The sequence below is a fragment of the Urtica dioica genome, chromosome 2 (genome assembly GCF_054948205.1).
Source record: "Urtica dioica subsp. dioica isolate 48M chromosome 2, U.dioica_male_clone48M_v1_H2, whole genome shotgun sequence".
Taxonomy (NCBI): Eukaryota; Viridiplantae; Streptophyta; class Magnoliopsida; order Rosales; family Urticaceae; genus Urtica; species Urtica dioica.
Genome location: NC_142757.1, coordinates 53,090,942 through 53,103,352, shown reverse-complemented (window position 1 = coordinate 53,103,352; position 12,411 = coordinate 53,090,942). Strand labels below are relative to the sequence as shown.

The following is a 12,411-nucleotide window of genomic DNA, read 5'->3' as shown; positions in this document are numbered from 1 at the left end:
TCCAATTCGGCTACACATCTCTTTATCAATAATTGTTGGTGTGTACACAAGACTGGCCGAGAAGAGAAAGGCAAACTAAAGTAAAGTTACTTAAAAACGCATTGGAATTCGTCGTTTGGTTGACTTGGTCAGCAAAGTTTGTGAATCATCTTTCATGGTGTGTTTGACTCGAAGTCTCAGGCATTCTAAAGTCACTTGAATAACTCTCTCTCTCTCTCTCTCTCTCTCTCTCTCTCTCCTTCCTTCAAGTTCCATTCGAAGTCGATTACTTCTAAAAAAATTATCCTTCGTTTCCATTTTCATACGGTACAATCAGTCTGGGTACAATCACATATTTCACATCTTTAAATAACACTGTACTTAATCATCAAGCATGTTCGCATCTCCTTATCATTTTGATGCAAATAATAAGAGGAAAACAACAACCGAAGGTACTCCCTGTAGCCTTTCTTTCTGTTTTATTTTTCTTTGGAAATTATAGGCCATTCTCTTCCTAATTTTTCTTCAGTGTTCATGTTATTAAATTCAACTGGAAATGTTATTAATATAACTATGTTCAAATCCTTAACTACTTAATTTTTAAAGAGCATTTCCATGCTTTTATGGTCATCACCATTATATTATGTAAAGAAGATTGTACACTATACTTTATGTGTAATTAAAAACTAATAAATGCATATCATAGGCTATGAATCCTTCAGAATGCCAACGAAAATCGTCTTATAATTTTTACCCTTAAACACAAGTATAATTTGGGTTCATATGAATCTTCTCTTGATTGTAGTCTTAGTTTCTCATAAATGTTGTTCATTCCGATTACAGGCTGGTCAAAAACATGTCTCCTAGCTTGTCTCGTGCTTATTCACATAACACAAGCCTTTTCTCAGTCAAGTTTTATATACAAGTCCTGTGAAAATTCCAAGGGAAACTACACCACCAACAGCACTTACAAGGCCAACCTAAACCGAGTCTTGTCCGTGCTTTCCTCAGCCGATCAGGATATCGACAATGGCAATGGCTTTTACAGTTCGTCTAGTTCCTTCTATGGCCAATCCGACGATATTTTCGTGGCCGGGCTTTGTAGAGGTGACGTTGAGAGCGACGCTTGTAGTCGTTGTCTCAACGAGTCCGTGTATCTTCTGCCGAAAGTTTGTCCGAATCAGAAGGAAGCGATCGGAGGGTTTGACGAGTGTATGTTGCGATACTCGAATGAATCGTCATCAAGCTTGACGTCATCTCACCCGAGACTCAATTTGTGGGATACTAGAAATGTTTCATCCGGGTATGTGACTGTCTTTCTGCAAAGCCTGAGGGAATTGTTGAGCACGTTGAAAAACCAAGCATCGATCAAAGGTCATGAGAGAAAGTTTGCGATGGGAAATGAGAGCGTTCTAGGCTTTCGAACGATTTATGCTTTCGTTCAATGCACGCCTGATTTGTCCCGTCGGAGGTGCGAACGTTGCTTGGAAGAGGCTTTCGGAGACATAGCTTCGCATAATGGGTTGATCGGAGGAAGAGTTATCACGCCGACCTGTAACTTTAGATATGAAGTTTATAATTTCCTGGGAGGCTCATACAATGCATCATCAACATCGCGTCTACAATCAACGATACGATATTCTTCTCAGCCATCATCTAACAAAGGTACACAAGACCCTTTTACTTTCAATTTTGAAGTATTGTCATGGTATGCGATGAGCAAAATGGGAATGTTAGATTGCCTGAAAAATATTTTTCTTTCAGGAACAAGATGACAGCTTTTGATGGATTGATGTTCATGCGACACAAAATTTTATTTCGTTTAACTGTTTTTATAGCATTTGATCAAATTCACTGAAAACTTAAGCTTGAAGCTACTGTCTTCTTCTTTGGTTTTCAACATATCTAAATTACACACTTCCGATTAGTTCTTTGATAAAACAAATTACCGGAGTTTCTACCTATTTTATCTGTTTCATTTCTCACTTAATTTTATCCCAGAACAGGGGAGGCCATGCTTGTGACTATTCCTTTCATTAAGTTTTGAATAATGTTCGACTTGTGTATGTTTATCAAACTCTCTATGAGGGTATTGCCTTGGTGTACGCGTGTGTATTGGGTTAGAGGTTTATATACGTACTATAATTATTCAACAGTGCAAAACTTTGGTGATAAATATGATGAGATTTGCAGGAAAGAAGAACAACAAATCTAGAAATATCATCATCATCTCTACTGTCGTGCCAAGTGCTGCGGTGTTGGGACTCATTATCTCTATCGGCGTCTACACGAGAGTGAAGAAAACAAGTGGCCAGATAGTGGTTGAAAGTAAGTTTAAATAAATATCATTAGTTTTTACATTTTTTTTTATTTATTTATGAAAATTATTGTTTAAAGACTTATTATTTAGTCTTTAATAAGTTTTCTTGAGGATTGAACTCACGCCTTAGGTGAGGAGGTAATGTCACCTATTACGATCGAACGATCGGAGAAGGCGAATTGAATGAGAGAGAGAGAGAGAGATGGAAGAACAGAGGATTGAATAATACCTCGAACTGATTCTTACTTTCTCATGAATTGAAATAAAAATTAATACATGCGAATATATAAAGACGAGCTAAAACAGTATTAACGAACAACTTACATCAAAATGTTGTCGTATGGGTTAATAACAAAACAAAGATAAAAGACTGTGACTGATCGACGCATATTGGCAAGTCGCCCAATCTGCATCAGAGTATGCTCGGACTTGTGTGAAGACGTGGAAGGAAAAAGCAAACCAAGGCCAGGTTGACCTTTGATGTAGCGGAGAAGATGATGAGCAGCCTTCAAATGTACTTCCCTTGGAGCATGTAGAAACTGACTCAGTGTATGAACAAGGAACATGATATCTGGCTTTGAGATTGTCAGATATAGAAGTCTCCCAATCAACCGTCTGCAGTGAGTGATATCTTCCAACAAGTCACTCTCAGTGCTTGACAAGTTTTGGTGTGGATTCATGGGAGTCTGAACCGGCTTAGAATCCAAAAAGCCAAAGTCTTCGAGAAGTTGTAGTGAGTATTGTCTTTGACTCACTACAATCCCTTTTGTAGAAGAAGCAATTTCCAGACCAAGAAAAAATTTCAAGGGACCAAGATCTCTGAGCCTAAACGAGTCTTTTAGGTACCTCTTGGCTGAGTCAATCATAGTAGATGAAGGGCCTGCAACGATGATGTCGTTGACGTAGAGCAAGATAGCCAAAACCTCCTCTGACAATAGCTTGTGTGAATTTAAGAGTCTATTGGCGTAAGGCTTGTTTTAATCCATAAGATGGATTTGTGTAGCTTGCAAACCAACTTCCCATTTCCTTGTGTAGTTTGAAGCCCCCCTGAGGCTCAAAACCCAAAGACAATGCCATGTAGACTTCGTGAAATAGATCTCTATTCAAGAATGCATTTTGGATGTCAAGCTGAGCTAAGATCCAATTCTAGGATGCTGCTAGCGCCAAAAGAAGTTTCACAGTGACCAACTTTGCCACCGGAGAAAAAGTCTATATGAAGTCAACTCATTCTTTCTAATTATACCCTTTGGCCATTAATCTAGCTTAGAGGAACAATTGACCAGATGTTGTTCTCTGTCATTGATTGCAACTCCTGACCATAGCTTGCCTCCACTCATGATGCTTCACAACTTGATTGTAGTAGCTTGGAGTGTAATGCACTGACACAGAGAGAATATAATCCCGAAATGAAGGAGATAGATGATCATAATTCAAAACCAGATCAAGAGAATGTGGAGAATTATAGCATTGACTTGATAGAGATGAGACCAATCCACAATGGTAATCATGTAGATATGGAGGGATAACCACTGTTCTTTCTGATCTTCTCAGCGGTCGCAATGTTGGTGCCTCATCTGTGTGTTCTACAACATCACGTGTAGGTGAACCTTCATGATGTGAAACCTCACTTTGATAAGGGATATCCAAGCGTATGCTAGTTGGGGATCAAATCGTCAGAATTGATATCTTGAACATCATGTGAAATGTATGGCAAAACAATCTTGTCAAAAGGATCATGGAAAGAATGAGTAACATTCTTATGATGAAAGGAAATTAGTTTTCATGAAAACTACATCTCTTGATAGGAACACTTCTAGCGGTGTTCATATCTACGAGTTTGTAACCATTGACTTCTGGTGTATATCCAATGAATACGCATGGGCATGCTCGAGGTTGAAATTTTGTCCTATGAGCTCTAATGGTTGAGGCAAAGGCCAAACAAACAAAAACTCTTAAGGAATTTGTAATCAACTTCCTTTTGATACAGCTTTTCAAAAGGTGAGGAATGCTGCAATAAAGGAGTGGGAGTACGGTTAATGAGATACACAACAGTTAGAATACAATCAGACCAAAAGGATATTGGAATTCCGGATTGAAAGTACAGTGCACGAGCCACATCAGCAAATGCCGGTGTTTCCTTTCAGCTACAGAATTCTGTAAGTGACCACACGAGTATTGATGCATTATGCCTTGTTTTGCAAAAAAGTCAATGAAAGTTAGCTCTTTTGCATTGTCAGACCTAAAGGCTTTGATGTTAGTATCAAAGGTTTTAGTGATCATAGCACAGAAACGAGGGATAATAGTATGGATATCAGATTTGCATTTCAACATAAAGATCCAACAAAATCTAGTACAATCATCTACTAGATAAGGAAAAATCTGTGTCCAGTTTTGCAAGGAATAGAAAAAGGACCCCAGATATCACAGTGGATCATATCAAAAGCATTAGAAGACATGTTGTTCATAGAAGGAAAAGAAGGTCTGCGTTGTTTTGCTAAATGACAAATACAACAAGGCCTTTTATTTTTATTTTCATGAGAGATATAATCTTAACTTGTTCTTCAAGATTTGTAGTCTCTTAAAGGACAAGTGACCTAAGCGATCATACCACATGTCTGCAGTGACTTTGTTGATATAGCTAGTCTGAGATTTTCCTGTAAACACATACAAATCTCCACGTCTTTCACCCTTGCCAATCATCTTCTTGGGACATATACCCTATATCTTAAAAAAGTTAGAATAAAAAAATACTTTGACTGTGGAATTCTCACTCAAAGCACTAACAGAAATCAAGTTAAGTTTGAAGCTAGGAACCAATAAAACAAGAGAAGATCATTGCTAAGCCTAACATCACCACAATGAAGATACAATTATATTCTCATTAGTGGTGATTTTCTGTTACTATTTGTGGTAGTTTTCATTTTATTAATTATTTTTATTATTATTACTTGTTATAAACACCATGACAGTTAAAAAAACGGTACTCATCAATATGCACTTTTGCCTTCATTTATGCATAAATGGTGTGGCTGATCATGACATGTTAATCATCAGTTCATCCATTTTAATACGTATGCTTAATTATGTTGATTAGATAGAGATCCCGTATCTGAGCCTAATAGAGCTGATCCCGTATCTGAGCCTACTCGCAACAAAAGAGCGAAATTCTTTAGAAATCCTTGGTCGCGGCGTACTGAAGGAGTTGGACCCTCAAAATGCACGCAGTTCGACTTTGCGACCATTGAACGTGCAACAAATAACTTTTCCGCTCAAAATATAGTACACACGGGATCATTTGGGGACAAGATATACAGGGTAAGAATATATATTATATGTAAATGTGCATACATATCTATGTATTTTCCTATAAGATGTATTTTTCAGGGTACTCTTCCCGAAGGACAACGAATCCTGGTGAAACGCCTGGGGTTGACATCAAAGGATGTCTCTAAGAACGAGATAGAGGTTTTGTCCAAGCTTCAACACCGCAATGTGGTTAGGCTTCTTGATTCCGCCGTGAAAGGAGATGAAACGCTCCTCGTATACGAATTTCTCCCGAAGAGCCTCGATCGTTGCATATTCGGTATTAATTAATTTGCACTCTGATCTATCTTCCTTTCTGGCTCGTATTATCGTATTAATTGATATATTTGGATCGACTCAAAGGTGAAGAAGCGAATCTGGATTGGGATACACTACACAGCATTATAAAAGGCGTTGCTCGTGGTCTCCTCTATCTTCATGAAGATTGTCTGTCAACAATTGTTCACCGAGATATCAAACCTGGTAATATATTGTTGGATGAAAATATGAACCCTAAGATTTCGGAGTTCGGATTGGCAAAGCTTTTGGTGTCAGGTCAGAGTGAAGACGACAGTACAGTAGTAACTGGGACAGTGTAAGTGAAGTAAACATCTTTTAGTTATATTATGTCCGGATTACTTCTCTCCTCTAAGTTTTAACTAGAATAAATAAATAGAAATTCACATTCTTATGTTAATATATCAAAATTCAGGGGATATATTGCTCCAGAATATATTATGAGGAGCATAATGTCTGCCAAGGCGGACGTGTATGGTTTTGGGGTCGTGCTTATAGAAATTTTGTGTGGACGAAAAAATTACCAGCAACCCCTTGAAGAAGACTTCGTCCCCCTATTGAACAAGGTAAGTTGTACAAACAAAATACTGGAATATTAAGACCATCTCCGACCACAAACTTTAAAATAAGATAAGTTTTTATCAAATTGTTTTATCTCAACTTAAGACTCCATTTTAATATTATAAAATAACTCCCATGGAATTTGTTGAATTGGAAAATTCACCACCTCCCAAACGTAGGAGAAAATAGAGTTGAATGTTGGAGACACTTTTACACTGACTCATATATGTCAAGAATGATATCTTAATATTTATATATGCAGGTTGAGAGAAAATGGAGGGACGGTTCTGCTTGGGATCTCGTCGGTCATCAACGAACGAGAAACGGATCCGAGTTTGAAAAGCAGATGATCATGAAGTGCGTCCACATTGGGCTATTGTGTGTCCAAGAGGACTACAATAGTAGGCCTACCATGAATTCGGTCCTCCACATGCTTAGCTGTGACTTTGTTTCACTGCCGGATGTCGGACGAATACACAGATATGGACGGACTTATCAGAGCGACACTGAAGATTCCATTTTATCAGCAGATTCATCGAGCACGCTCGCTGAGAGCCACAGCGGTGTAACAAGAAACAGGATTCGGGTGGTCGTTTTAAGCTGGAGATTCATCAAGAACTTGCGTCGCATGGCAGACCTTCGACGCGCATACGAATTGCCTTAAAAAAATCAGCATCAACAATTCCAAAGTTTTGTTATGTATTTTTTTCCCTTCAGTATTAACTAATTTCTTGATTTCAACAAGAAAAAAAGGCAGCATAAATGCCTAAAATTTTTAAGATTTATACAAGTTTTTTATTTTTTATTTTATTTTTTTTTTTAGGGAAAAACCGAGAATTCCATTAGAAAGAAGTAATTACAATCACTAATGCAGACTATGAAAGTCTCAATACAGAGATGCGCATGGTCTCGGACTGAATCGAACCCATCGATATGAACATATGAAAGTGATCATGGGGTTTAAACGTGGCTTGAAATCCAACATTGAAAAACCAACAATGCACACAACTAATCGAGCACGACATCAGCTCTTTGACAAAAACCTCTATGATTGATAGGCAAACCCGATCAACCATGAGCAAAAGACCTCGAAAGAGAGTCTCAAACTTGCATAAACGTATGTCTAATAGGAATTCCATTACAGAAGGTTGAACGATGGCTAATCCAACTTCAGAAACCAGACAGAAGTGCAAAAAGCAAAGAAAACATGGAAATTACAAACCGAAATTAAACACATAACACACCACCCAATGAACTAATCGTAACCAAGACCCAAACACCCTGTCACTCGGCAAGCTTCAACGGCTCGAACCCACGGCGCGGAGCACCTCTAGTAAGCGAAGACGATGGAAACGCGGGGAGCCGGGAAGATGTGGGGATGGAGCAGAGGCTCTTGCCGGACGAGTGGACGCGGCCAAGGCGATGGCGGATCTGGTTGCAGATCTAATGGCGGTAGAGCTGCGAGACCACAGCGGAGGCCGGCGTGAGAGGAAGAAACCAATGCGAAGGAAAGGAGAGGGTCGCTGGGGGAAAGGTCCACGTACGGCGGAGACGATGACGACGTCGACGGAAGAAAAGAGGAGACACCGAAAGAGCGAAGGCACGCAGAGAGCGTATCATCCTCCCCTCCGGGTCGGAGCCGAGCCGTGGATTGCTCAGCGCCGGCAACCGAAGCCCAGAGGAGAATTGACGTAACTCGTAATTACAAAAAGAACAGAAAGAAATGTGGCAGTTGGCGAAAAAAAAAATCTGAGTATATAAGGGTATAAACTTAAAAACATGCATCAATGTTGCTAATTCCTTAAAGAAAAGGTTTCTCTATTTTAACAAAATCTTTTGTAATTTTTTTACATAGAATAGAAATAAATATTCCAAAAAATATCAATCTATGAGAAAAATCAATATAGCCAATAGGACTCATTGAAACCTAACAAGATCAATTATTTATCTCTCTTAAAAAAAAAGAACATTGTTGAAGAAAACATATCTTTCCCTCGCGAATAAATTAAAGAGCACTTTTTTTTGTCGTACCTCATACTTCTTCGTAAATTGGTCTCAGCAAAATCAATCTCGTTTTAATGTCAGAATGCTCCTAGTTAAACCTTCCCATTCTCTCTCTTAAAAAATTAAAGGGAAATGATATGAAGTAGCCAATTCAAACTATGACTTTTGTAAAATAGTCATAGTTTCATTAGGTATAGCAAAATAGCCAATTGAGAGTACTACGACTTTTAATCATGCCTCGATTAATTTTAATCCAGCCTTTATAAAGCTTACATTCTTTCTTTATAGTTCGTTGGGATTAAATTTAATCCAGCCTAGATTAATCTCACTTAGGCTAGTTTGCTTATAGTTGGCAAACTATGGCTATTTTGCAAAAGCTTAAGTTATATTTGGCTATATAACCGCTTGAAATTTGCCAATGACACCCAGCACAAGGGTAAATATGTAAATCTGCCGATGCTTCTCCTCTCTAGCGTTCGAGCGCGGTAAGGAGATTCGCCAGCGAACGAAAAGAAACGTTTCGAGTGAAATAAAGAACAGAGTGAGTGATGACTAATTATCTTCGATCCCGTCTCTCTCCTTATCATTTTCATAAAAACAATAAACAGAAAACAACAGCCAAAGGTACTCCCTGTAGTATTTCCTTTCACTTCTTTTCCCCTCTTCTTTCTGTCTTTTTTTCCTTGGAAATTATAGGCCATTCTGTTCCTAATTTTTCTCCAGTGCTCATATTATTCAATTCAACTGAAAAAGTAGTTAATATACTATGTTCAAATCCCGAACTATGAAATTTTTAAAGAGCATTTCCATGCTTTGATGATCATCACCATTATATTGTATTTAGAAAATTTTACCTATACTTTATGCGTAATTGAAAACTAATAAATGCATATCATAGGCTATGAATACTTCAGAATGCCAAACATTATAATTTACTTATACACACGAGTATAATTTGGTTTCAGAGAAAGCTTCTCTTGATAGTGGTCTTAGTTTCTCATAAATGTTCATTCCAATTACATGCAGGTCAAAATCATGTTTCCTAGCTTGTCTTATGGTTATTCATGTGACACAAGCCTTTCCTCAATCAAGCTTTGTATACCAGTCCTGTGAAAACGCCAAGGGAAACTATTCCACCGCTAGTACTTACAAGGCCAACCTAAACCGAGTCTTGTCTGTGCTTTCCTCAGCCGATCAGGATATCGACAATGGCAATGGCTTTTACAGTTCGTCTAGTTCCTTCTATGGCCAATCCGATGATATTTTTATGGCCGGGCTTTGTAGAGGTGACGTTGAGAGCGACGCTTGTTGTCGCTGTCTCTAAGAGTCCGTGCATCTTCTACCGAAAGTTTGTCCTAATCAGAAGGAAGCGGTTGGAGGGTTTGACGAGTGTGTGTTGCGATACTCGAATGAATCAATTTGTGGAATGCTAGAACTGTTTCGCCCGGCTATGCGAATGTATTTCTACGAAGCTTGAGGGAGCTGTTGAGCACGTTGAAAAACCAAGCATCGATCAAAGGTCATGAAAGAAAGTTTGCGATGGGAAATGAGAGCGTTCTAGGCTTTCGAACGATTTACGCTTTCATTCAATGCACGCCTGATTTGTCCCGTCGGAGGTGCGAAGATTGCTTGGAAGAGGCTTTCGGAGACATAGCTTCGCATAATGGGTCGATCGGAGGAAGAGTTATCACACCGACCTGTAACTTTAGATATGAAGTTTTTCATTTTCTGGGACGCTCATATGATACACCACCAACTTCACATCTACAAACAACGATACGATCTTCTTCTCAGCCATCAACTAACTAAAGTACACAAGACCCTTTTACTTTTTGTTTTGAAGTATTGTCATGGTATGCGATGAGCTAAATGGGAATGTTAGATTACCTGAAAAATATTTTTCCTTCAGGAACAAGATGGAAATTCGGAAATATATTTCGTTACAATGTGACAGCTTTTGATGGATTGATGTTCATTATGCGACATAAAATTTTATTTCGTTAACTGTTTTTTATAGCATTTGATCAAATTCACTGAAAACTTAAGCTTGAAGCTACTGTCTTCTTCTTTGGTTTTACGACATATCTAAATTACACACTTCCGATTAGTTCTTTGATAAAACAAATTACCAGAGTTTCTACCTATTTTATCTGTTTCATTTCTCACTTAATTTTATCGCAGAACAGGGGAGGCCATGCTTGTGACTATTCCTTTCATTAAGTTTTGAATAATGTTCGACTTATGTATATTTTTTCATTGGATTTCTCTCGGTAAATACGGTATATTTGACGGTATTCCTCAACGGTAACGGTAAGTTCAACGGTACAGTTTACCATTTCATGTTATGCTTTCCACGATATTCTTTTGGCGTACTAGTGGTTATCAGTAAATTCTGAACCCCGAAACAGTAATGGTAACGATATTTCGATCCTTGGTATCAACACAAATCATACTAATAAAATGATAGTTTTGCTCATATTTTTTAAGATTGTTTGAATAGGTAGGTAAGGGAAAAAAGGTAAATTTTTTTTGTTGTTGAAGCCCAACGTCATTTGCCGAAGGCCCAGCCCATTAGATCAGAAACGACGTGTAGTAACAAGTCAGCGACATGAACGACACTGAGTCTGTTAAGACAAGTGTGTTATGTGCGGCTTGTTGATTGCCGTTGGATCTGGTCTAATCTAACGGACGAGTCTCATCCTAGCAATGATGAGTGATATAAAAAGGAGCTTTGACCGTGGTCTTCATCATTAGACCTAATCTCTTCTGTGTTTGCTCGGCTAGGGTTTGAGCGATTCTTCTCTTATTCTCTAAATATTTTCTAAGTGTGTATTGAGCCTGTTCGATCGCCTTGATCGTGAGCTCCTTGTGTGAGTTGTTGTAATTGGTTCGTTGTAAACACCGAGTTAATATTGTTTTGAGAGAGAGGGTGGTTGTGAGAAGAGTTCGAATGGTATAATCGAAGAACTGAAGATAGTGCCTGAGTTTCTCCGATTAGAGCTTAACGGGGATTAGGATTCAGATCAACACATTGTTGGTTTGAATCAGAACCTCGGTAATTTGCCGTGTCTTTTACTTTCTTGCATAGTTCTGTTTGTGTGTGTTTGTTTGCTTGATAGTTCATCAGTTAGGTTGTTAGTTTTAGGGCTTAAGTTACAGCAGTGGTATCGGAGCCTTGTTCTTGGCTGTTTTCTTGCTGATAGATCCTTGCCCTAACCCTAATATCTGTTTCTTGATAATTGATTTCTCGAACTATTTGATACTCGCACACGCGTTTGTTCTCTTGACAGGATACAATGGGGGTCGGACGAATTAAAGTCACGGCGTTTGACGGAAAGTCACATTTTGGTGTTTGGAGTACCAAGATCCATGCCCTGTTGTCTCACCACAAAGTGCTTATAGCACTAGAGCCCAAGACCGAGCTCTGGTCTGAGGAGAACAAGAAACGAAAGACGGAGATCGATGAGGAGGCACACAACCTCTTCATACTGAGCATCGCCTATGGGGTCATCAGAAAGGTTCATGGGTGCAATACTCCACTAAAATTATGGGGTAAACTTGAATCTCTGTACTTAACCAATCTGCACCCAATCTTGCCTATCTCAAAGCCTCCTTGTTCTCATATAAAATGGACTCTGGAAAAACCGTCGATGAAAACCTTGATGAGTTCCTCAAGCTCACCCTAGTGCTGAAAGGAACTGATCATGAGTTAGACAATGTCAGTACTGTCATGATCTTGATGAATTCTATCCCAGACAATTTCCAAGTTGATAAAGATGCTTTCCAATATACTGGTGTTGTTCCGACTTATGATCTCTTATGTTCTGCTCTCAAGACTCGAGAATTAGAACTCAAGAATCATAAGTCCAAATCTGGATCTAACCTGTTTGTTAAGTCTAAGACAGGGACAAATGACAAGGGAAAGAAAGGGAAGGGAAATGACAACA

General features: G+C 38.7%; 1 protein-coding gene across 2 annotated transcripts; it reads left to right on the top strand.

Annotated features, from left to right (window-relative positions):
• Positions 1-164: 164 nt before the first annotated feature.
• Positions 165-7,267, top strand: LOC149405614 (cysteine-rich receptor-like protein kinase 19). Of its 2 annotated transcripts, XM_089607348.1 has the most exons (8): positions 167-431; positions 823-1,644; positions 2,173-2,307; positions 5,394-5,614; positions 5,684-5,882; positions 5,966-6,197; positions 6,315-6,465; positions 6,723-7,267. In XM_089607348.1, exons 1-8 carry the CDS (start codon positions 374-376, stop codon positions 7,122-7,124), a joined length of 2,220 nt encoding a protein of 739 aa, XP_089463474.1. In that variant the 5' UTR covers positions 167-373; the 3' UTR covers positions 7,125-7,267. The 2 variants fall into 2 exon arrangements, with proteins under 2 accessions (XP_089463473.1, XP_089463474.1); XM_089607347.1 differs by having other exon boundaries at positions 165-431; positions 5,394-5,882.
• Positions 7,268-12,411: the final 5,144 nt, after the last annotated feature.

What these genes read in the sequence shown, in the direction of transcription:
- LOC149405614 (XM_089607347.1), top strand. Translation starts at nt 374, where the DNA reads ATGTTCGCATCTCCTTATCATTTTGATGCAAATAATAAGAGGAAAACA. An exon ending in GAGGAAAACAACAACCGAAG is followed by an intron (nt 432 to 822) that starts GTACTCCCTGTA and finishes TTCCGATTACAG; the next exon opens with GCTGGTCAAAAACATGTCTC. An exon ending in TGGCCAGATAGTGGTTGAAA is followed by an intron (nt 2,308 to 5,393) that starts GTAAGTTTAAAT and finishes TATGTTGATTAG; the next exon opens with ATAGAGATCCCGTATCTGAG.